At 49.7% G+C, this 21,036-nt stretch overlaps 1 protein-coding gene across 1 annotated transcript in view; it reads right to left on the reverse strand.

The window, feature by feature from the left end:
• Positions 1–3,263: 3,263 nt before the first annotated feature.
• USP31 (ubiquitin specific peptidase 31) overlaps positions 3,264–21,036 on the reverse strand; it is a 39,566-nt gene continuing 21,793 nt past the window's right edge. Inside the window, exons 3-16 of the mRNA XM_081170830.1 lie at positions 20,732–20,820; positions 19,966–20,058; positions 19,097–19,232; positions 18,547–18,691; positions 18,028–18,214; positions 15,600–15,711; positions 15,049–15,143; positions 14,370–14,447; positions 13,593–13,722; positions 12,812–12,931; positions 12,246–12,471; positions 11,691–11,849; positions 11,059–11,211; positions 3,264–9,937 (exon numbers count right to left, since the gene is read on the reverse strand). Of these exons, the coding sequence (XP_081026956.1) occupies positions 8,358–9,937; positions 11,059–11,211; positions 11,691–11,849; positions 12,246–12,471; positions 12,812–12,931; positions 13,593–13,722; positions 14,370–14,447; positions 15,049–15,143; positions 15,600–15,711; positions 18,028–18,214; positions 18,547–18,691; positions 19,097–19,232; positions 19,966–20,058; positions 20,732–20,820 (3,303 nt within the window). The 3' untranslated portion in view covers positions 3,264–8,357. The remainder of the gene's footprint in view (positions 9,938–11,058; positions 11,212–11,690; positions 11,850–12,245; positions 12,472–12,811; positions 12,932–13,592; positions 13,723–14,369; positions 14,448–15,048; positions 15,144–15,599; positions 15,712–18,027; positions 18,215–18,546; positions 18,692–19,096; positions 19,233–19,965; positions 20,059–20,731; positions 20,821–21,036) is intronic.

Consider the following 21,036-nt stretch of genomic DNA (forward strand, 5'->3'; position numbering starts at 1 on the left):
AAATTTGAGACTGGGCGATAGTTGGCCAAATTGGCTGGGTCTAAAGATGTTTCTTTAAGAAGCGGTTTAATGACCGCCTCTTTCAGCGGGTCTGGGAAGGCTCCCTCACAGAGGGAAGCATTCACCACCCCGCAGAGCCCATCGCCCAGCCCTTCCCGGCTCGCTTTTATCAGCCAGGATGGGCAAGGATCAAGGAGACAGGTGGTCGGTTTCACTTGTCCAAGCAGCCTGTCCACATCCTCGGAGGTAACAGATTGGAATTGATCCCATGTAACAGGACTAGACAGAACTCTAGCACTCTCCCACCCTGGCCCTGCTCCCACGATGGAGTCTACCTCCTTCTGAATCTGAGCGACTTTATCTGCAAAAAACTTTGCAAAAGCATTGCAGGAGATCTTGGGGTCCCTACCAAGCCCTGGTGGTGCAGGTGGTTCCGATAGATTGCGAACCACCTGAAAAAGTCTCCTGCTTCTGTTTTCTGCAGATGCAATGGAGGCGGTGAAGAAGCCCTCTTCGCCGTCGCCATTGCCACTTGGTAGGCTCGACATTGAGCTCTAGCCCGTGTCCGGTCTGATTCAGAATGAGTTTTCCGCCACCGGTGCTCTAGCCGTCTCAACGATTGTTTCATCACCCTCAGCTCCGGGGAAAATCACGGGGCTGTCCGGGCTCCATGCAATCGGAGAGGGCGCTTCAGAGCCAGACAGTCAATAGCCCTGGTTAACTCCGCATTCCAGCGGGCCACCAGGGAATCAGCTGAAAGGCCATCAACTTGGGATAAAACATCCCCTACCACTCTCTGGAACCCAATTGGATCCATTAAGTGGTGGGGCGGGGCGGACCATCCGAATCGGTCCCACCTCCCTGCAAAGGGGAAGGGTCGCGGAGAAGTCCAGTTGCACCAGGAAGTGATCTGACCATGGCACTTATTTGGTTTCGCTTTTAGTTAATGTCAGATCACCAACATCAGTAGAGGTAAACACCAAGTCTAAGGCATGTCCGCGGCTATGAGTTGGGCCAAACTTATTCAGGGACAGCCCCATGGAGGCCATGCTTTCCACGAAGTCCCGAGCGGCCCCTTGTAAGGTCGTGTCGGCATGGATGTTAAAATCCCCCAGGACAACCAAGCTAGGTGTCTCCAGGAGCATATCCGCCACAACCTGAAGCAGCTCGGGCAGGGAATCCTTGGTGCAGCGGGGAGGTCGGTACACCAATAGGAATCCTGTACTGCCCCTATTGCCCAACTTCCAGAACATGCACTCAGAAAATTGGGTCTTCCCAATAGGACGCCTGGTGCAGACTAATGACTTCCTAAAAATCACTGCAACCCCCCCCCTCCCTGCCCACATGACCTGGGTTGCTGTGCGTAAGAGAAACCTGGTGGGCAAGCAGCGGCAAGGACAGGCCCATCTGCCTCATCCAACCAGGTCTCTGTCACACATGCCAGGTCAAGTCCTCCATCCATGATCACGTCATGGATGGCAGTGGTCTTATGAATCATTGACCTGGCATTGCACAGCAACACTTTCAGGTCATGTGGGTTTCCCTTGCTGATTCCAGTATCCTTCCGGTCAGGACCAGACCTGGAGGCAGGGATAGTCCTCAAACAGCGACTAAACCTGCCTCCTCGGTAATGACATGGTCTGGTCTTAGCGTAACTCCTCCTCCGGCCTGTGATCACTGAGATCGGGTGTCCCAATACATTCCCTCCTGTGGAACCTGCCCCAGCCATTCTATTGGCTGAGGCCCACTCCCAGGCAGCCCTGACCCTTCCCCTTAAAAGGCAAAATACAAACTATATAATAACTTAACAGAATAATAAAAATAGAAGCACAGCAAAAAACAATAGTGCTAAAATTAAACTATTCCCCAACCTAACTAAATACTTAACCAACCGCAAACAGAAATAAAATTATAAAAAACATTATAAAAAACAACCACCACCATTTAAGGTGCAGCAAATTAAAAGCAGTTAAAACATTTAAAACCATTTTGTCACTTGCTGCAGGTAGCTGCTCAGGCCTCTAAACTGTAGTGGTGAGTGCAGGCCCCGCCCCCTATGCCAGATGGAATTGGCAGGAGAAGGGGCGGTCCTCCCAACACTCACGCAGGCAGCAACAGCAGCAGTGTCCCAGAGGCCTTGATGGAGGCCCTCAAGCTGTGGGATAAAAGCATTGCAGAGCTCACTGGGCTTAGAAAAGGAAGTGTGTCCCATAACAAGTTTGGCCATAGCTTTGTTCTTGCCCGCTGTGGGTGGGCGCTATGGTTTGCATGGACTCCACTGCATGCCTGTGTGGTGCAGCAGTCAAGGGTGTTGGACGCGGGACCTGGGATACCAGGGTTTGAATCTCCACTTGGCCATGCAGCTCTCTGGGTGACCTTGAAGGCCAGTCACTTCGCAGTCTACCTCACAGGGTTGCTGCAAGAATAAAATGTATGCCACCTTGAGCTCCTTGGAAGAAAAAGGTGTAATATAAATGTAAAATAAAAGATAAATAATATCCAGCCCCATCCCACACTGCATAAGCTTGGCACACCAGGAAAGGTCTCTTCTGGGAAGATGCTTGGAAAGCTACGAGTCAGGGATTTGTTAGCTGTGATTCCTGCATTGAAGGGGGTTCAATTATGTGACCCTTTCAGCTCTACAATTCTATGATTCTATGAATGGATGCACCAGTTGGCAGCTCCTTCTATTGGCAGGCAAGTGGGCCCCACTCAGACCTCTTTTCTTCTTGCATTATTCCCTCAACTCGTCCTAAACTGTGGCTCTCCATTTGTTGTTGGACTTTGATTCCTTTCAGCTACAGCCAGCTCTGACTCAGTGTACAATTCCTGGCCTAGTAGACAGCCAGCTAGCCAGCCAACACTTAGGAGAATCATGTCTCCATCTCTAGTGGTGGCACAAAGGCATGAGCGCCATCTGGCGGCAAGGAAGAGGCTCAGGCTTAAGAGAACCATAGAAATGGTGTGATTGTTAAAAGTGTTTACCAACATGTCTCCCCACCCACCTTGGCCCTCCCCCCCCCAAATATACCACACACAGTGGGGGTTCCCCAGCTAGTGCCTCCCACCACTCCTCTGCATCCATGACATCCCAGCAGTCTCAGTCCCTTGTGTCTCCAGTGATACCCAGCCTGAAAACCTGGAGAGGCACTGTTACCCATCAGTGCAGACCAGATGGGCCAGTAGTCTGATATGGGAGCCTGCTCTGCTCAGAGAGAAGGTGCTACAAAATCTGGTGGAGAAAAAAACACATTCAGGCAATGCCCTGTAATAAATTTATTGTACTTTATTACATTTTCCCACTTTTAAATCATCCAATACCTTGTATCCAAACTCTTCTTCCTGACAGGAAATGATTTTTTAAAACATAAAAATATAAATTCTGCATATTAAAAGTGCATACAAATAAATAAAAGGCATTGACACAGTCTCATGCACTTGCCGTCAAATAAGTTAAAACCCTCTTATGGTACATAGTAATGGTTCCACCCCAAGAAGAGACACAGCCTCCCTCCCAGAGTACTGTACAGTTTTAAAAAAAACTTAGAAATTCTTGATAGGAATAAGGGGGTGAGAGAGAAAGAGAGAAAGAGAGAGGAGGAAGGAAGGAAGCATCCTGTGATGTAACATGCAACTCCAGCTGTCAGACAGGAAAGCGTGTCCAGTGTTTGAGGCTCACAGTTTTTGGAATGGCACTGAAGACTCAGTTTTAGCCAAAGGTGAGACGAGGCACGACTGGTGAGCAGCAGCCGAGGAAATGAATTCTCTGGATACCACTTCCAGTTCTGGGGGCCCAGGATGCAAATGCAGCAAGTGCCACATTTAGTTTAATAATAAGAAGAAGAAGTAGTAGTTAGAAAAGGCAAGAGGGAAGACTTTCCAAATTGCCTCTTGCAACCAGCCCCCACGTGCTGGGTTGCAGAGAATTCATTTTGGGCCCAATCAAACCATTTCAGCACCCAGCATTCAAATCAGGTTGGCTTAATGCTTGTAAAAAGGAAAAAAGTGGGTGTTGGAATTTACATTTCATCCTTCATTCTGTCAAATCCAACCCCCTGCATGCTAATGGATTTTTGGTTTGTTGTGGGTTTTTTTAACTTTTTTTTTAAATAATTAAGGAAAGCCATGTAGTACTTCCATCTCACCGCAGATTAGAACTAAATTTCAGTTGCTTCTGCAGATAATGTTGGACCCCTGACAAATTGCTGCGGATTAACAGGCAAATGACAGCAAAGCCAAAAAGAGGATTGCCCTTAACATGATTTGAACTGGCATTTCAAAACAAAAACGCTTCCTTGACTGCTGATGAGAGCTTCCAGAATGGTGGAAAAACCTCCTCCTCTTTCCCTTGCTCCCCTTCCTCCTCCCGTGCAGGAGCTGCCTGGGAGCTGTGGGTGGTGCCGATTTAAGGAGCAATGCCTCTCTTTGCAACAAAGCTCCGTGGGGCCTCGTTCCCAGAAACCAGAGGAGGTTCCTCTCAGACCTTCCCAGCTCTGCAGCCAGCTCTTCCTTGCACCAACACGAAACTAAGGGGGACTGGAGAGTCCTGCTTTGCCACCGCTCACCCCTCCAAAAAGCTGGCTCCAGAGAAGCTGTGTTATGGTGGGGAAGGAGCCCTTCTGCCATCACAGATATCTGCTCCTTAAAGAGGCTGCCAGCTGCTAGCAGCATCCCTCAAATGGCTGGGAGCCCCTTTGAAAGCAGCAGGTTGCTCACATCTGGAAACAGAAATGCAATGCACCCTCAGAAAGAACAGGGAGAAATCACCTGCGACCTTTTAAATACTCCACAGTAACTTCCGTACCCCCTCCCCAGAAACACCAGTAAACAAAAGAGCTGTACGAAGGAGAGGGTTGTTGGGTGCCAGAAACTGGGACCCTTCGGCCCTCGGTCTGCTCCAGGGGTGGGCTGAGAGCTCCAGTCCAAGCTTAGGTGGGTATCAGTTGGGCAGCAGCAGTGACAGGGGCAGCCTGGTTTAGCTTAGCTTTAGCTGCTTGCATAGTTAACATGGTCATGCGTGAGCGGGGGGGCAAAGGGAAGGGCCATGCATGTTACCTTCATTGTGGGCTTTTTGGGGAGTGGGGGCAAGAGAGATAAGTGGTCAACCATGCTAAAGAAATTCAGCACTGCCAAGCAGAGAAGAGCCTACAAAACTAGGTTAAATGTGTCTGGAACATGGAGGTTCACTCTCTACCTAAAATGATTAGTCCGACTCAGTCGCATTGAGCCATAGATACATCTGAAAAGACAGAAGCGAAAAGTGAGGTGCTTTGCCATGGCTACAAAGAGTGGCTGTTGGCACCATCTCGCCCACCGAGTACAAGCAACATGAAGTCCAAGGTGCCTCTATAATACAATCCCTTGGATATGTGCTTAGAATGTGCATACTAATTATAAACACTCTCCAAAAATCTAGCCCCAAAGGATGGGAAGCCTTCCGAGATGCAGAACTCAACCTTCCCGCAACTAGAAGGGTGACTAGGTGTCATTCATGGAATTAGGAAGAAACAGGCTTTCGGGCCATTTGAATGGAGCTGGGTGTGCAGGGGAGCCAGAGAGGGGGGCTCAATTTCCTCCCTATTCAGGGGAGCCTTGAATTAGTTACTCCGCCAACCCCTACTCCCAAAGAGAACTGCAGAGCTGCATGTCAGGAGAGGCCTAAATTTAATCCCACGGTCCTCCTGGATCTAAACCAACTTGTCTGAAGGGAGATGAAATTGTGTCCTTTCTTTAAAAAGATGAGACAGCGCTAAGGGCCTAGATGTCCGCTGAAGACCAGAGGGTTGCATCTCTTCCTAAATGAGGGGAGATCTGCTGGCCAATGAAAAACTGGCAACCAGCCCAACACAAGGAAGTGGCCCAGGCCAAAGGAACAAAAAGGAAACCCCACCTCCACAAAGCTTAGCAAGGTCCCTTTGACAAAAGAAGGGCAATGAAAGCAATCGCTCACCCCCAAACGTACCACTCAACACACACACTGCCAGTGGGGCAGGAGAAGGGATCAAGGTTCATATCCCAGCAGCAGGGCCAGATTCACCAAGGCTGGCCTAAGGCATCCTGTGCCCATGGATCTCTCATCATGTTTCATGGGACATGCTGACATTTTTCTTCTAACTGTAGTGCCTCAGTACTTGAGAAAGAGGAACATCTAAAAGCAAAGGGGGTGAGCTTGGCAACCTAAGAGCTGAGCACACAAAAGCTCCTGTTTTAACCTACAGGTGGACACAAGGGGTGGGGGGGGGGGAAGGAGATGTGTTGTTGCCCCATAGGAGCCAAACTGCAGGCAGTGTGAGGAGGGGTTTTGCCAGGTGTCAGTTCCCATGGGGCTGCAGCCTACCTGTTCACAGCTCGGCAACTGGAAACACAACCCAGGTATAAGACGAATGCCTCGCCTGTCACCTTTCAAGGCTGCCTGTGGCGCTCAGAAGCAGACCCAAAGACCCAAGATCCCTTGTTCCTAGGTGAGGAGGAGGAGATGATAACCTGGCTGTGCAGTGGGATCTACCACTTAGGGCCGTGGCAGTGTCAGCTCCAGCCGAACAAAGACAGGCCCAAGGCAGTGCAAAGGGAATAATAAACCATGGAAGGAGCTGCTGCATTCAGGGGCTGAAGTCTTGTTAACTAAACCTTCAAACAGGCAGAGGCTTCATGCCTCAGTGAGATGACATGGCCAAGGGAAGGAACCCATCTGCCGCCCAGCATTAAAAAAGACAAAAGGCACAGCTTGTCAGCGACGCCTCTGCAAAGTTCCCTGCTCAAGCCGAAGGCTGCAGGAGGCAAGCAGGCTGCCAACTCAGGGGCTGAAGCAGATGTGGGGAACCTCTGGGCCTTCAGAAACTGCTGAACTACAACTTCCATTACCCCAGCTGTTCAGTCATACTTGCCAGGGGCTGAAGGGAGTTGCAGCTCAGCATAATCTGGAAAGCCAAAGGTTCCCCACACCTGTGCCGAAAGAAATGGCAACAAGCAGGTGGGCACTGTAAGTTCAAAATCCACTGAAAGATCATGGGAACAAGAGCAATGAGCCGAGGAAGGGAAGAGTGCATGGAGGGAGTCATTGTACAGCTTGCCTAACAGTGAGGCACAAGGGTGCCCCCCTCCCAAGGCTTCAGAGTGGCCATTCATTGCCAAAGCCATATGGCAGATGAGGAGCAAGAAGAGTGAGGACCAAAGGATTTGAGGAAGGGCAGCAGGATCCTAGTTCCAGCTAGGACTTACAAGAGCTTAAATGCCTCCTTCCTCCAGCATGGACTGCAGCAACAACTGATCCACAGCTCCGTAAAAAGAATGTGTGTGTGTGCAGTCAAGCATTCTTCCATGTGGACCACAGAATATGCTCATCTCACACACACACAACCTCCTTCCACATAACCTGTGATACGGCGATTGCTGTAGGGCAGGAGGTCAGACTAGAAGACCCTTTGGGTCCATTCCAATTCTACAATTCCATGAAGCATCCCCTTCCACTCTGCAGAAGTTCCAGGCCCAACCTGCTGATTTCCAGGCTGCCAACTGGTCCCTCCCTCTTTCGAGAAGACACCTCTGAACAGATAAGAGAGTCAAGCAGGACAGACTTTTTAAAAAAACGAAAATTCCAAACATACAGAAATCTGCTGGAATGGAAAAAAACAGAAACAGACAGACACACTTAAAAGCAGACTTCTCTGACGTACACACATACACCCCTCTATGAGAGAGAATGCACCTTTCCCTCCAGAATCTTCTGTTCCCTCCAGTACTGGCTGAGCGCTTACCTGAGAAATAACATTAGCGTTGAAATATTGCCCTTTAAGAAGCTTGGAAATGGGGTGCCGGGGGGGGGGGAGGCGGGGGAGGAGACATGGCCTGGGGAGGAGGGACACACAGCAGAACAGGATGATCGTCTTGCTTTTCACGGTTTCCCTTTGCAGCTCACAGAGCAAGGCTACAGCCTGCTCAGTGACACACACACACTGCAAGGGACAGAAGCGGTAGCTTTGCAACATGGACACAGCTGGCCATTGACATAATCCAGAGTCCCTCTTCAGAGAGAAAAGTGGTAAGGCTCCCCAAGAAGGCTTCTGTGCAGACTGCAGTTCTGCTGTGGGGTTGAGGCAGAGGGAAGAGAGAAGAGAGAAGATGATGACAATGTCCTTTGGCGCGCAACCCCCCTCCTCCCCACAAGCCCGCTACAAAATACCAGCGGCAGCCTGTAGTTATTTGGTACGATGGCGGAGTCGAAAGGCGCTTGAACAGTAGTCAAGTTTTCTTCAAACACGTTAGGCACATGAACAAAAAGAAGCAAAGGAGGAAACCAACCCAATTGGATTGAGGGGAGGAGGAGGAGCAGCAGCAGCAGTAGCAGCAGCAGCAGCCAATCACTGAGATTTCGAAGAGGCTGGCGGCGGCCGTGCAGAGGAGGGCATGCTAGGAGGAAGTTTGCGCAAGGCTTTGTCGGCTGCCTGCTTGCCACTGCTGGGCGACTGTGGGGGGTTGGCCTCCAGCTGGGAAGACTTGGATTTGCGGTTCGTGAGCAGCGAATGTTTGGCAGGAGAGGGGTTGTCTTTTGCAGAAGCCGGGGTGGCGTTCGAGGGGAGGGCATTCGGAGGCTGGGAGGGGCTGCCGCTGCCGCTGCCGCCACCACCACCACCACTCTTCTCCAGCTTCTCCTCAAGCAAGTTCTTGCTGGCAGCTTTGGAGGAGCTGCTCGCCATCTTTTTCGACAGCATGGTGGTCTTGCCTAGGTCGGCCGACCTCCGGCTTTCCTTCTGGCGCAGGGCAGACTTGAAGAAAGAAAGCCCCTTTTCTTCCGACTTGCTGTCCCTCCTCAGGCTTGCACGGGGGGCACCTGTGGTGGGCGAACGGAGACTGGCCATGGAGGAGCTGCGCACGTGCTTGCCGTCCGGCCTCCTGCCCTCGCTCCGTGACTGGCTGATCCGCGGGGAGCCCGTCCGCGAACCGGTGGTAACACCAGCCTTGTCTGAGCTGAGGCTGAGCTTGGAGCCCTCCCTGCTGAGGCTGTGCTCCGAAGTCCTGTTTTTGCTTGTGGGGGTGTTGTGCCCCCGCACGGACGATCCCGAGGAGTTTCTTCTTGTTGCGGTGGAGGAAGAGGAGGAAGCAGGTTTTTGCTTCTGATGCTCAGCAAAGGTGTTACTGGCAGCCTCTTGGCCCTTTGAGCCAGCCTCCTTCCTGCCCTGCCCAGAGGGGGCAGGAGAGCCGTGCCGCCCACTAGCCCGGCCAGAGTTCAGCTTGCTCCTGGTCCGGGACCCCTTTGGCAAACTCTTGGAGGGAAGGAGCGGGGCTGCCGGTTGGCAGGACACTGGGGAATCTGTCCTGCCTTTCCTGGAGCTTCTGTCTGACTCCAATGTGTCTCTGGGGTGGGCTGCCTTTTGGGGGCTGCTGTCTGCCTTGGACATTCCACTGAAGCTTCTCCCCTCCTTGACTGGAGAGCTCTCAACAGAATCACTCTGGTCAACAAAAGCGATCTGGTTGTTGTTATCGAAAGGATCCAGGGCGGGGCAGTTCCTGTCTGCCTGCGACAGAGTCTTGTTGTAGGAGTCCGCGCTCGAGCCTGGCTTTCGCCCGGGCGCTTCGTCTCTGAAGACGCCCTCCATGACTGCCAGGGGAGCTCTGCCTGCCGTGGGGTGCTCCTGCCGGCCGCTGCTCTCACTGGACTCAATGTGGCTTCCAGAGAGACTCCTCAGGCTGCTAAAGCATGAGGTGGAGACTTTGTCGTCCGCAGACTCCCCAATCCTCTCAAGGGTAGAAGCCGAGCTGTGAACCGGAGAGTCCCCAGAGAAGCGGGAAGGCGAGCTGGAGCGCATCTGCAGCTTCGCCGACAGCGACCACGAGGGGCGGATCCCGTTCTCGCTCACGGCCAAGGGGCTGGTCACGGAGGACCTGGAAGACAGGCTCTGGCGCTGGACACTCCTCACAAAGGGGCGGGTGGAAAAGCCACCTGTGGAGCACAGAGGAACATGATACCCAAATACACAAACAGAGCATGGACACATGCAGAAGCAAGGAAGCCATCCTAAAACGCATTTCACTGATTCCCTCCCCCCCCCCCCCGGCGTGCTTTTATAATTGCTTTCATACGTTGAGTTTGTGTGGCTCTGTCTATTTCATACAAGAAGCTACAATGCATTTGTTTCGGGGGCACATTTCATTCTCCAATGTTTTAATTTGCACACTGTGCTTTGTCACAAGCTGCTTTGCAACCCAGATGCAGTGAATAGCAGAGTGCACATTTTAAAACAAATGAAACACACACACACACTCCTACCGCTCTGTAAATTGTGCCAACATGGTAACTTCCTTGCCACCCTATCAAAGCTCTTTCATGGGCTGAGAAATCAGGAGACCCTCCCCTGAAGGACACCATGCTGCCAGGGGACAACTGAGGGTGGCAGCAGCAGCCAAAGCAATTCTCAGAAGGCAAAACATCAATCTAGAGTAAATTCCTCCCGTCTGTGTACTGAATACCAAGGGCCCAATGCAGCATCCATAATTCAGAAAAGCAAGAATTCTGTCCACACCTCTTTCATTTCCTGGCAGGAGACTGATGTGCTAGCACAAAGGTCACAGAGAACTTCCCCACTAGCCTCTGAGGAACGGTGCTGGGAAGCTGTTCATTCTGCAGGAGACATTCTCACTGCTCTCCCAGCTTTGAGCAGAACACTGCAAGGCCAAGGATGACCCGGGGCAGAAGCTAGAGAAGGGGAAACTCCTCAGAAGAGGATACCTGCTCCCATCAGACATCAGAGGACAGACATACCTAGTGCATGCCGGCACTGAGATGTGGAGAGGAAGAAGGCAGTGAAGACAAAGGCCTGAAAATACCAGCAACATCCCTTTCTCCCTGGTTTCTGCTCATTTTCTGGAGGAAGGAATCCCGTTGCTGCTGGTTTTTCTGCCTCAGCACCCCTCTTCACAGTCCCTCGGGCAAAGCTGGTGACCCTCAGGGTGGCTGAGCTGCAGAGGAGGAACCCAGTGCTCTGCAAGAGCTCCCCTGCCATCAACATTCAAAGTGAGGTGTGGCAGAGCCACTCACCAACTGCACGCAGCCCTCACACTCACCGTCATCTTCACTCCTTTCTCCCATCAGCTCCACTGACTCCGAGAGGGAGGCTAGGGAAGTGCGCCGGGAGGAGGCCGCAGAGGCAATGCTGGGCTGCTTGCTGCCTGGGAGTCGACTCACCCAGTGCTCACACAAAGAGGAGCTGGTGGAGCCTGTGGAAGCAGGAGGAAGAAGTGGGTAGCAAGAAGCTTTCCTCTCATCATAACACTAGAACCCAAGGGGGTCCTTTAGTCAAGATGAACGTTGGGAGATTCAGTACAAACAAGAGAAACAACTTTTTCTTCACACGGCACATAACTAAATTATGGAATTTTCTACCACTGGAAAAAAAGATGGCCACTAACTTGGATGCCTTTAAAGTGGGGATTGGACACATTCATGGAGGAGAATGAGGCTACCAATACGGCTACTAGTCTCCATAGCTACCTTCAGAACCAGAACCCCAGTTTCCAGCAGCAGGAGAGGACATCTTTCCCTGGTGTCCTCTTGCCTGTGGACCCTTCTCAGGGAAGGCACCTGGTTGGCCACAGTGGGATACAGGTGGGCCCTCTTGGGCCTGGCCCAGTTGCAGCCAGGCTCTTCTGGTGTTTCTGTGGAAGCTACAAAACCAGCAACTGCTCCAGGCCATTACCTGCCACAGAGCTGTTGGCTGACCAGGAGGGAATGGCTGTCCGCCTCTGGTAGAAGAGGATGTAAGCCGTCTGCTTGCACACCTCGTTCTCAGCCAGCTGCTGAACCTCACTGTCGTCGAAGCAGTACCACAGGCCATCGATGGAGTTCTTGCAATAGGCTGCGAGAGAAGGTGACAGAGTTAGTTAGGGGGAAGGTGAGCACGAGGGAGCCCTGCTGGGCCAGCAGCCGGAGCATGCCGGGGTCTCCTAAGACCCCACCACCCCAAAAGATAGGAAAGAATTAAACTGCCAGACTGTGCTGAGGGCTGGAGGGGGGGCAGCATGTTTTGCCCCCTAAGACCACCATGTAAAAAGACCCTTAAGGAAGTGCACCACCACTATGAGAGGGGGGCTGCTGGAGAGGCTCAGCTGAGCAGGCAAAGGCATTCTGAGCCATTGGTCATCTGCCCACTTGTTAACATCCTTGTCAGCAGAGCAAGTCATGGAGGGTGCAAGGCAGAAGCAGCATGGCAGTGAGCAGAGCCCAAACCAGCAGCGCAGCACAGCCCAGTCACCTGTGTAGTGCCCGCCCTGCATGGTGCCATGGTGATTGCACACAGCATACAAGTCGTAGACGAAGTCTTCTGGGTCTCTCCCCAGGCCGTAGGGGCGCCTCCAGGGGGACCAGTGAGACGGCAGGCTCCAGCTGCTCTGGCTTCGCTTGACCACATGTGGCGTCATGTCCAGACCAATCAGAGGGAACCTGACCATGTTCTGAAGCTTCATCCTTCTGTCTCCTTCCTGTTGAAAGGGGAAATGCAGGTTGCAACCAACACAGAGAAGTGTGGTGCTGGAGGCACCACATCAGCACCTCAGAGAAGAGGACACACAACTCCTCTCCAGCCGCAGAGGCTGCTTGGGCAAAGGCAAGAATGAAACCATGCCAAAGAGGAGGAGTTCAGCACCTGCAAGGCTGGCCCTCTTAGTTGATCAGACAGGACTCTCCTCACAGCGGAGGAAGCCACAATGCCCCTGCATGAAAACAGCCCACATACTAAGGAATCACTGGGCCACTGCAGTAATCCAAGCAGAGCCCTGGCTCCTGAGTTCCCTCCAGCCCAGCAAGCAAGCCTCCTTTCACCTGTCGAAAGCGCTTCAGGTGAATGATGAGGACGTCAGGCAAAGTCCAAAGGCTCAGTGTGATGCTTCCTTGCTGCAGCTGCTTACAGTGGGGGCAACGCCATGCATCGTCCGGGGCCAGCTAGCAGCAAAAAGAGGAGGGTGCTATTAGACAGACAGGCGCACGCACACATGGGCGCGCACACACACACACACTCCTGGCATATGCCATGAACATCCACTCTTTATAAAGGAAGGAGTAAGATAAACACAAGAAATGCTTTTTGCCCTGCATCAAAAGACCCCACAGCAACATGTTTAGTTATCGCCTCAATATACTCCATTCTAGTTGTTATCACAAGTATTCCTATGAGACAACTGTATGTTTTATACAACAAACAACAGCAGGCAAAGCAGCTGTGCCATGACCAGCTCCCAGCCTGCCACACTTTTAGGAGACAGAAAGCCAAAGCAGACCAATCACACATGGAAGAGGCAGCCTTTGAAGGCACACAGAACTACGAGGGTCTCCCTGACCACTCATGACGCAGCAAGGGACCTCCTGGCCATATCCAGGAAGGGATATTTGGGGAAGAGCCATAACAGTAGAGCACCTGCTTTGTACACAGATATCCCAGGTTCAATCTCCAGTAATAGCATCTCCAAAGAAGGCTGGGAGAGACTCCTGCCTGAAACCCTGGATAGCTGCTGCTAACCAGCATAGACAATGATGAGCTGAATGGGTCCAACTCGGTATAAGACTGCTTCCTGTGCTGCTACTGACAGGTCACTGAATCTCTCACCTGTTCCTCTTTGGTGTAGAGCTGGAAACACTGTGATAAGGTGCAGGACTGAGGCTGGTGGTGGAGCTCCCTCTGCTGGCGGACACTCTCAGCATCCGGGATATATTCATCCTCTGTGTTGACGAACAAACTGCAACAAGGAAATGCAGCATTTAACAATTCCTGTGCTTGCAGGCCGACTAGCAAAACACACAAGTGGGGTGAGGCTGCCTGCCAACCTTCTTGGGAAGCACTCTTGGGCAGGTGACTGGAAGGCTGTAAATTAATCTACTGAGTGTGCAGAAGATAGATCAGAATCTACTGTGAAATCCCCAGGCAATTAGATCAGAAAAGGTTTCCGACTCCACTGTTTAACAATAGCAGCAGCAAAACGACTCCTTAACCCCTATTAATACTACATACATGATGAGAGCTTGGAGGAACCATGAGTGAATTTGCATGTAGAGAGACTGTGAGTTCTGTTCAGTTCCGCTATGTTGTAAAAACATACAAGCAATAAAAAATTCCTCGCCTCAGTGTTCTATCTTTTGCAGAAGATGCCTTCTGCACTCAGCTCATGTTGGAGAATCTCAGGGTTATGGTAAAAGTGGATCCCACAAGCTTTGAGGAATGCCCAGCCCTGTTCTGGGAAGCAACTAAGCACACACACGAGAACCTGCTTAGGCAAGCCTAGAGCAGCAGGAAGTCCCTAGAGCAGCAGTCATGTGGGAAAGGGAGTTTCAAACCACAACCTGCCAGGAGCCTACCCCAAAGTCCCAAATGGAACATGATGCTTACTAGTCTTTTGTCTCCTTGTCCCACTCCACAACCAGCTTCACGTGAGGAGTTCCGCCTTGCCCACATGACTTCAGGGCCCTGCAGAAAACACACCACAATCACTCAAAGCGTAAGCTAGTCACTAGCACCTTTCTTTCTCTCTCACTCTCAACCCCATAAAGAACCTGCCAAACCCATTAAGATCCCCCACAACAGGAACCAGCTGAGTTCAGGGGCTTCTCCTTCAGACCAAAGGATGCCACCTTTACCAGCCTACTAAAGAAGCAATAGCCACTCCATAGGAACAGTTCAAGAGATGACATCACAGGAAAGTTTCCCTCTAGTTTATTCTGCTCCTTCTTGGTAGAGCATGAGACTATGAATCACGGGGTTGTGGGTTTGAGCCCCACGTTGGGCAAAATATCCCTTGGACTAGATGACCCTCATGGTCCCTTCCATCTCTACAATTCTATGGTTCTCTCTCCAGGACAAGCAGCAATCTAGGCAGAAACAGCTTGAGAGCAGCCAGCTCCTAGGAGAAGCAAGGCCTGCAGGAGAGCCCAGAACCTCCATTGGTGCCTGCCAGACTGAAGCGGCTCCCGGCAGGTGAGATACCGTCCCCTTCCCCACTAGAGTAAAATAAGCAAATCCCCATGCCCTGAGGCCCCACACCCTCCACAAACAAGGAAACCACACTCACCGCTCCACCATTAGGTGGCACAGAGGCCGCTCTTCCTGAGGTAACAGGTAAGTTATGCCCACAGCGCTGACCACTCGCAAGCTGAACGGACAAACCTACATGGCAGGGGAAATGAGAAGAGCAGTTGCGAGGGGGAGATGGTGAGGAGAGGACAGGTGGAGAAAGAGACTCCTAGGTGGGCACACAGCTGGCATGCACTTGTCCCCAACAGGTGTGCCTACCTGCCCTTTGGCACATGCTCCTCCGGTGCAACATGGGCCAGAAGACACATTATCATCAGCCTGGCTCATCCACCCTGAGCGGGGAGTTTTCTCTTCCTCTCTTCGCTCTCCAGCAGATGGAAAGCAAGAGGAGCAGGAACTTCACAAGGCACAACCAACTGCACTCTTGACAATGAGTTTATTGAGCAGCCAGCAATGTAAGCAGCAATATTGCTATTTACTTAGCACCACAATTGGACTGGCTTTTTACAGCAGCAGCTCTCAAATGCACACACATATGTTGAAAGGCAAAGCAAGGTGTAAAGAGGGCCCAGTTCCAGGCAGCCTTACCTGGACACAGGCTGAGGGCCGCAGGTAATACTGCATCTTCTCCAGGATCTCCTTCTGCAGTAGGTCCCAAGGAATCGTCTTCTCCAGATGGAGCACAAAGGGCTGGCCAAATCTGCAGATAAGAGCAAGGCCATGAAGGGACCAGCAGCTCTTTCTCACTACCACCATTTTAAATTTTATTTACTTAAGGCATTTCTATGCCGCTTAATCGTTAGCATTTCTAAGCAGAGCACATAAAAAATAAACAGCAGAGAATAAAGCAATAGAAGTTCACCGAAGATTTGTATGAAGCCAAACAGAAACCTTAATATGCCTGCTGGAATAAGAAAGTATTTGTTCAGCAAAGAGGCTGCCTGTCTAATTTCAGTTGGGAGGGAGGCTATTGCCTTTATATTTATTTGTAAACATATGGCCAAAGGAACTATGTACATTTAGCCCAGAGAAAAGGCTCATCCAGGTTTCTGAAGCTCTCTTCAAATCCCTGAAGGGCTGTTAACACACTGAGGGGGGAAATACTGGGGTTACAGCCAACATTAGGCCTACTCAGAGGAGACACAGAAAAGGCTCCGTCTTTTGTTCCCACCAATTAAGCCTCCTTTGATGAAACAGAGTCTCAAAAGATGAATTCTACCTGTAGGCAGCTTCATACAGGAGGAGGTAAATCTTTCCACTATCTCGGTCTTAAAACAGTTTAGGGCTTGAGTTTACACACATTATTGGTATACAATTCTTGTAAACAACATATCTATTAACCAAATAAAATTAACTTTGTCAAACCTTAACACAAACTGGCTTTATTTTAATCTAATTTATAGCTTTATTATAGAAGTACATGTAAAAACATAAGCTCCAAAGCCCTTAACAGAATTTGGAAATTTATTAAACACAATGGGTAGAGGGGAAAATGGATTAGTTTCTAAATTGTACTCTGTATTGCTTAATATAACTTATGTACCTATGGAACCTCTTTTAAAAATATGGGAACTAGATATTGGCACACACATTCTTCCCAAGAACTGGAATAAAATTTGGAATCACTATCCTTAAAAATCTGTTTCTAGTTTTCTTTGGTAAAACTCCTTAAAATTATTACACAGATAGTATTCCACTCCTCTGTAAATGTCAAAACGTTTTCTTCTATATCGCCTAATTGTTGAAGAGGTTGCAATAAACTTGGCTATGTATTATCATTTATGGTGGGAATGTCAGCTTGCAAAAGATTTTTGGAATTTAATTTGGATGGAAATGGTAAATATTACTGAAGAAACTCTTGTCTGTTGCCTCAGATTAATTTTACGGCGTATTTTGATGATTTGAATATAGATAAATAATTGCAACTCAATGGAAAACAGTCCAAAATCTTACACTGGACACTTGGTACTATTCATTTTGGAGTATAGCTATAATGGAAAAAATTACACATAATTTGAGATTTTAACAAGGCCTTTTTAAATGTTTTGGCATTCCTTTACAACATATGCAGTGGAACCATTATTTTCAAGACAGCCCTCGTCACAAGCCTGGCAAATCTAGAACTGTACTTGATAATCTGATAATACTGGTAGTCTTTATTTGGTTTTTGTTATTTTAACCCAGGGGTCAGCAAATGTTCTCAGCAGGGGGCTGGTCCACTGTCCCTCAGAACTTGTGGGGGGCCAGACTATATTTTTTGGGGGGGATGAACGAATTCCTATGCCCCACAAATAACCCAGAGATGCAGTTTAAATAAAAGCACACATTCTACTCATGTAAAAACACGCTGATTCCCAGACCGTCCGCGGGCCGGATTTAGAAGAAGATTGGGCCAAATCTGGCCCCCGGGCCTTAGTTTGCCTACCCATGTTTTAACCCATGTGCAGTTTTGTTTTTCATCTTTTAATTCTCATCTGTTTAATTGTTCTCTTTGTTTTATATACATTATAAAATGAAATAAATAGATAAGTAAACTTTACACACAAACGCAAAAACAAAAACCGCCAGACAATTTAGGGCTTTACAGGGAGGCACCTCGAACTGAGCCCAGAAAGAAACAAGACTTCAAATACAATTGATGAGAGATCACTGCAATGTGGTCTAAAAAGTCTATGTTGGCGCACAATCAGACCACCAGCAGGGTGCAAGTGACACCCTTTACCCTTCTTGGCTCGCCATGGGAACAAGGAAAATGTTTCTAGACAGACTCATAATTCGGCTGTTGATCTAACAGAGATCACTTTAATCTGATAGCCCAAAGTGAATTACAACATCAAAAGCAAAAGATTCAGCTTTTTAATTATTATGGTACTGTTTAGAAATTGATACTGTAGAAAAGAGTATTTAAAAAGCCAGGTTAAATAAGCAAAAGCCAAAAAGAAAAATTGCAGAGTTCACTGCACACCTCTCAAAACCAGAACTAGAGGGGGCCTCTTGCCTGCGAGGCAACGGTTACCTCTTCCCCTGCTGTCCAGTACAAGCCCGGTTGCAAACCAACACCACCAGCTTATCGCTTGCTGCTGCCGCTGCTGCTGCCGCCACCCTGGTATTGGAGTTCTCCAGCCTCCCTTGGGTATACGGAGCTGCCCGAGGATGGTCAAGGCCATATTTCAAGTGATTCAGATTGCTGTTCACGTGGATTCCTGAAAGAGAGTGAAGAAGACACTTAATGGTCAACACGCCGCAGAGAGGGATACAGGGGCACATCTGGTGAAGCCATCTGATGGTCAAGTCCAGATAACATGGAGGTCACTGGTAAATGTTTCATGCTCTTAGGTGGCCTTTTCTCAACCTATGTGGAACAGAAAAGGAACAGAAGTAACACGGGGGAATTGAGAAAGCACAACTTAACAAAGTTTTTTCTCCCTTCCAAGAGCAGTCATATTAAACATCTCCGGAAACGTTGGGAGGCAAAAGGAAAACTCTTGCAGGAATCAGACACATGCCAGACAGATGGCCTAGCAGCCCAATGTACCTCTCTGGCTTAGGATCCCCTCAGACCGGTAGATCTCTGGGGTCTCAAAGGCAAAGATGCAGTCGCTTTCCTGCACTGTGTCGAGGTCATCCAAGTCAGAGAAGGAGCGGTGGAACCCATCATAGTACATCTCAGTGAGCACGATCTGCAGGAGGCCAGAATGTAATAAGTACCTGTGTTGCAGCATTGCTGAGGCCAAATAGCAAGACTCCTAAATGCTACATACACCCCCTGGATAGATCAAAATAATACAAGGTGCCCAGAGACCCGTCTAGCTAGGGCTCAGGCAGAAGCTTTTCCCAGCTTCTCAAAATCCTTCCACTCAGGGGTGGGAAACTGGATCCAGTCACTTTGAGGGTTTCTACAATCATGCAGAAATAAAAGGGATCACTGAGACAACACCACCCTCAGCCACACATCATAAACACTGCACAGGAAGAGGTATTTGCTACATTTTTAGGTCATTGGATGCTGAACAGTGAGTGTGGTACAGCTGCAAGAATCAGCCCCAATGTCCTCAACCCTGATGTCTGGCAGGACCAACATTCACCTGTTTGGTGGGGATTTTGGTTTCCCTGGACACAGCTTCTCTCAGTCGCGCCACTGTTCCAGACAGAGGCACAGCCACCCCGATGCGCATGCAGTGGGAGCACTTCCCTCGGTACACCACTGTGATGTACAACGGCCTGCAGAGAGGACAACAAGGGCACATCTTTTTGGAGGGCAGACATTTGGGAGTTGGACGAGGAGGCAAATCTGCTGAGGTTCAGCAAGGTGGGTGGGGTGGAACAGGACTAATGCACACATGGACATTCTGGGCCCAGCTGCAGCTCACTCTCCACAGGCTGCAAGAACTTTAGCTCATTCATTCATTCATATGCTGCTTTTCCACACACACCAAAAACGATACTCAAAGCGGCTTCCAACAAAGAAAACAGGAAAGCACTTCAAAACCAAAGAGTGCAAAACTATTTCATAATAACAAAGCAAAACACCACAATAGCAAATTTAATTACATACAAAAAAGAAAAACACTTTTCATTATTATAAATATAACAAGGTTATGTAAACAACATCCAGCATCCAATGGCAAAAATCAAGAGTTTCGCCCTCCCAGGGAACTGTAGGGGAACTGGAAACACCCCTCCCTTGCTTGCTCAGGACCAAGCAGCAGATTTGCAGCATATTGCTATAGCCTGAGCTCTCTCCACATTTAAACAGTGAGGATTCCTTCCCCACCATCACCCCCAAATTTAACTGTGGATCCTCAAGACTCTTAAAGTATCTGTGAGCTATACAAGAAATAATTTGGCCACCTGAGCCAGAGGTTCCACATCCCTGGTGTGCAGGAAAGCGCCAATGAGTGAGCAAGGTACACTCTTCCTCCCCGCTCCTTTTCCCATGGCAAGGGACACATACCGTGTGTGAGGCAGGGGGATTGGCAGAGAGATGCACAGGAACGGGTCGAAGGTATTACTCTGCTTCTGGCAATGAGGGCACGTCAAGGATGACCTGCCAGGTAACAAGGGAACAGAAGCCTCATTTAGGACACAGTACAGCAGCCCCCCTCTCCGCAGAAGGGATAATCAGAGGCCACCCAACTCCCAAATTCCCTTGCAATTAGAGCCTGGAAAAAACACAGCATTCAAGCAAAATGTGACGGTATCACTGGTTTTCCATTCCCCCACCTCCACCTCTTGCAATGAGCAAGATTAAGATTTGGCTCCCATAAGGTGAATATGCTCTTCCACACAATATTAAAAAAGAAAGAAAGATGTCAGGCAGGTTTGTAGTCATGCCTTCTCTCCAACAAGCTATTATTCCGGGTGCAGAGATTTATTCACTTTTCATTGAAGAAGCATTAAATCATATGGCAGCTGAGAAACAGATTCACCTCCTCAGCTGTTGAGAACTGGGCCCAAGAGGCCACACTGGAAAGCTGAGCCCCCCACCTGCTGCCCCAAGACCTTGTTTCTCAGCCTCAAAGAAAAGCACCCAACTCACAAACCCCAGGGCACGCAGGGTGAATCAGGGAATGAAACAATGTTCATCCCTGAAGGTGGCTATGCTCCGTGGAGAACAAAGCGGCTTCCTCCTTGTCCCAGGAGCCCTGCGAGTGTCTCTGCCCCTAGGAAACCAGCCACAGAGCAAAGTGATGCTGACAGCCAGGCAAGTGGTGCCATACCTGTATTGGGCCTGAAAGAGTTCCTGGACAAAAGTGCTATTGATTGGAAATGCAGGTCCTTCAATCAGCACTTCATCTTCCAAAGGCGGCTGGAAGAAAAAAAGCATTTTGTAAGAGAGGTGTTCAGGCATGTGCTGGGGGAATCACACGCTATGGTGGGCAGAGGACAGAGCTAAGCCCAGGAGGAAACAAACTATCTGCTTCTGCAAAATGCTCAGGGTGGCAACTATCTGGTTTGTGTTTGCACACCTCCACAGCCAGAATTCTGTGAGCATGCACACATGCAGAAATTCTGCCCCCAAGTA

This window comes from Podarcis bocagei (genome assembly GCF_964188305.1).
Source record: "Podarcis bocagei genome assembly, chromosome: 14".
NCBI lineage: Eukaryota > Metazoa > Chordata > Lepidosauria > Squamata > Lacertidae > Podarcis > Podarcis bocagei.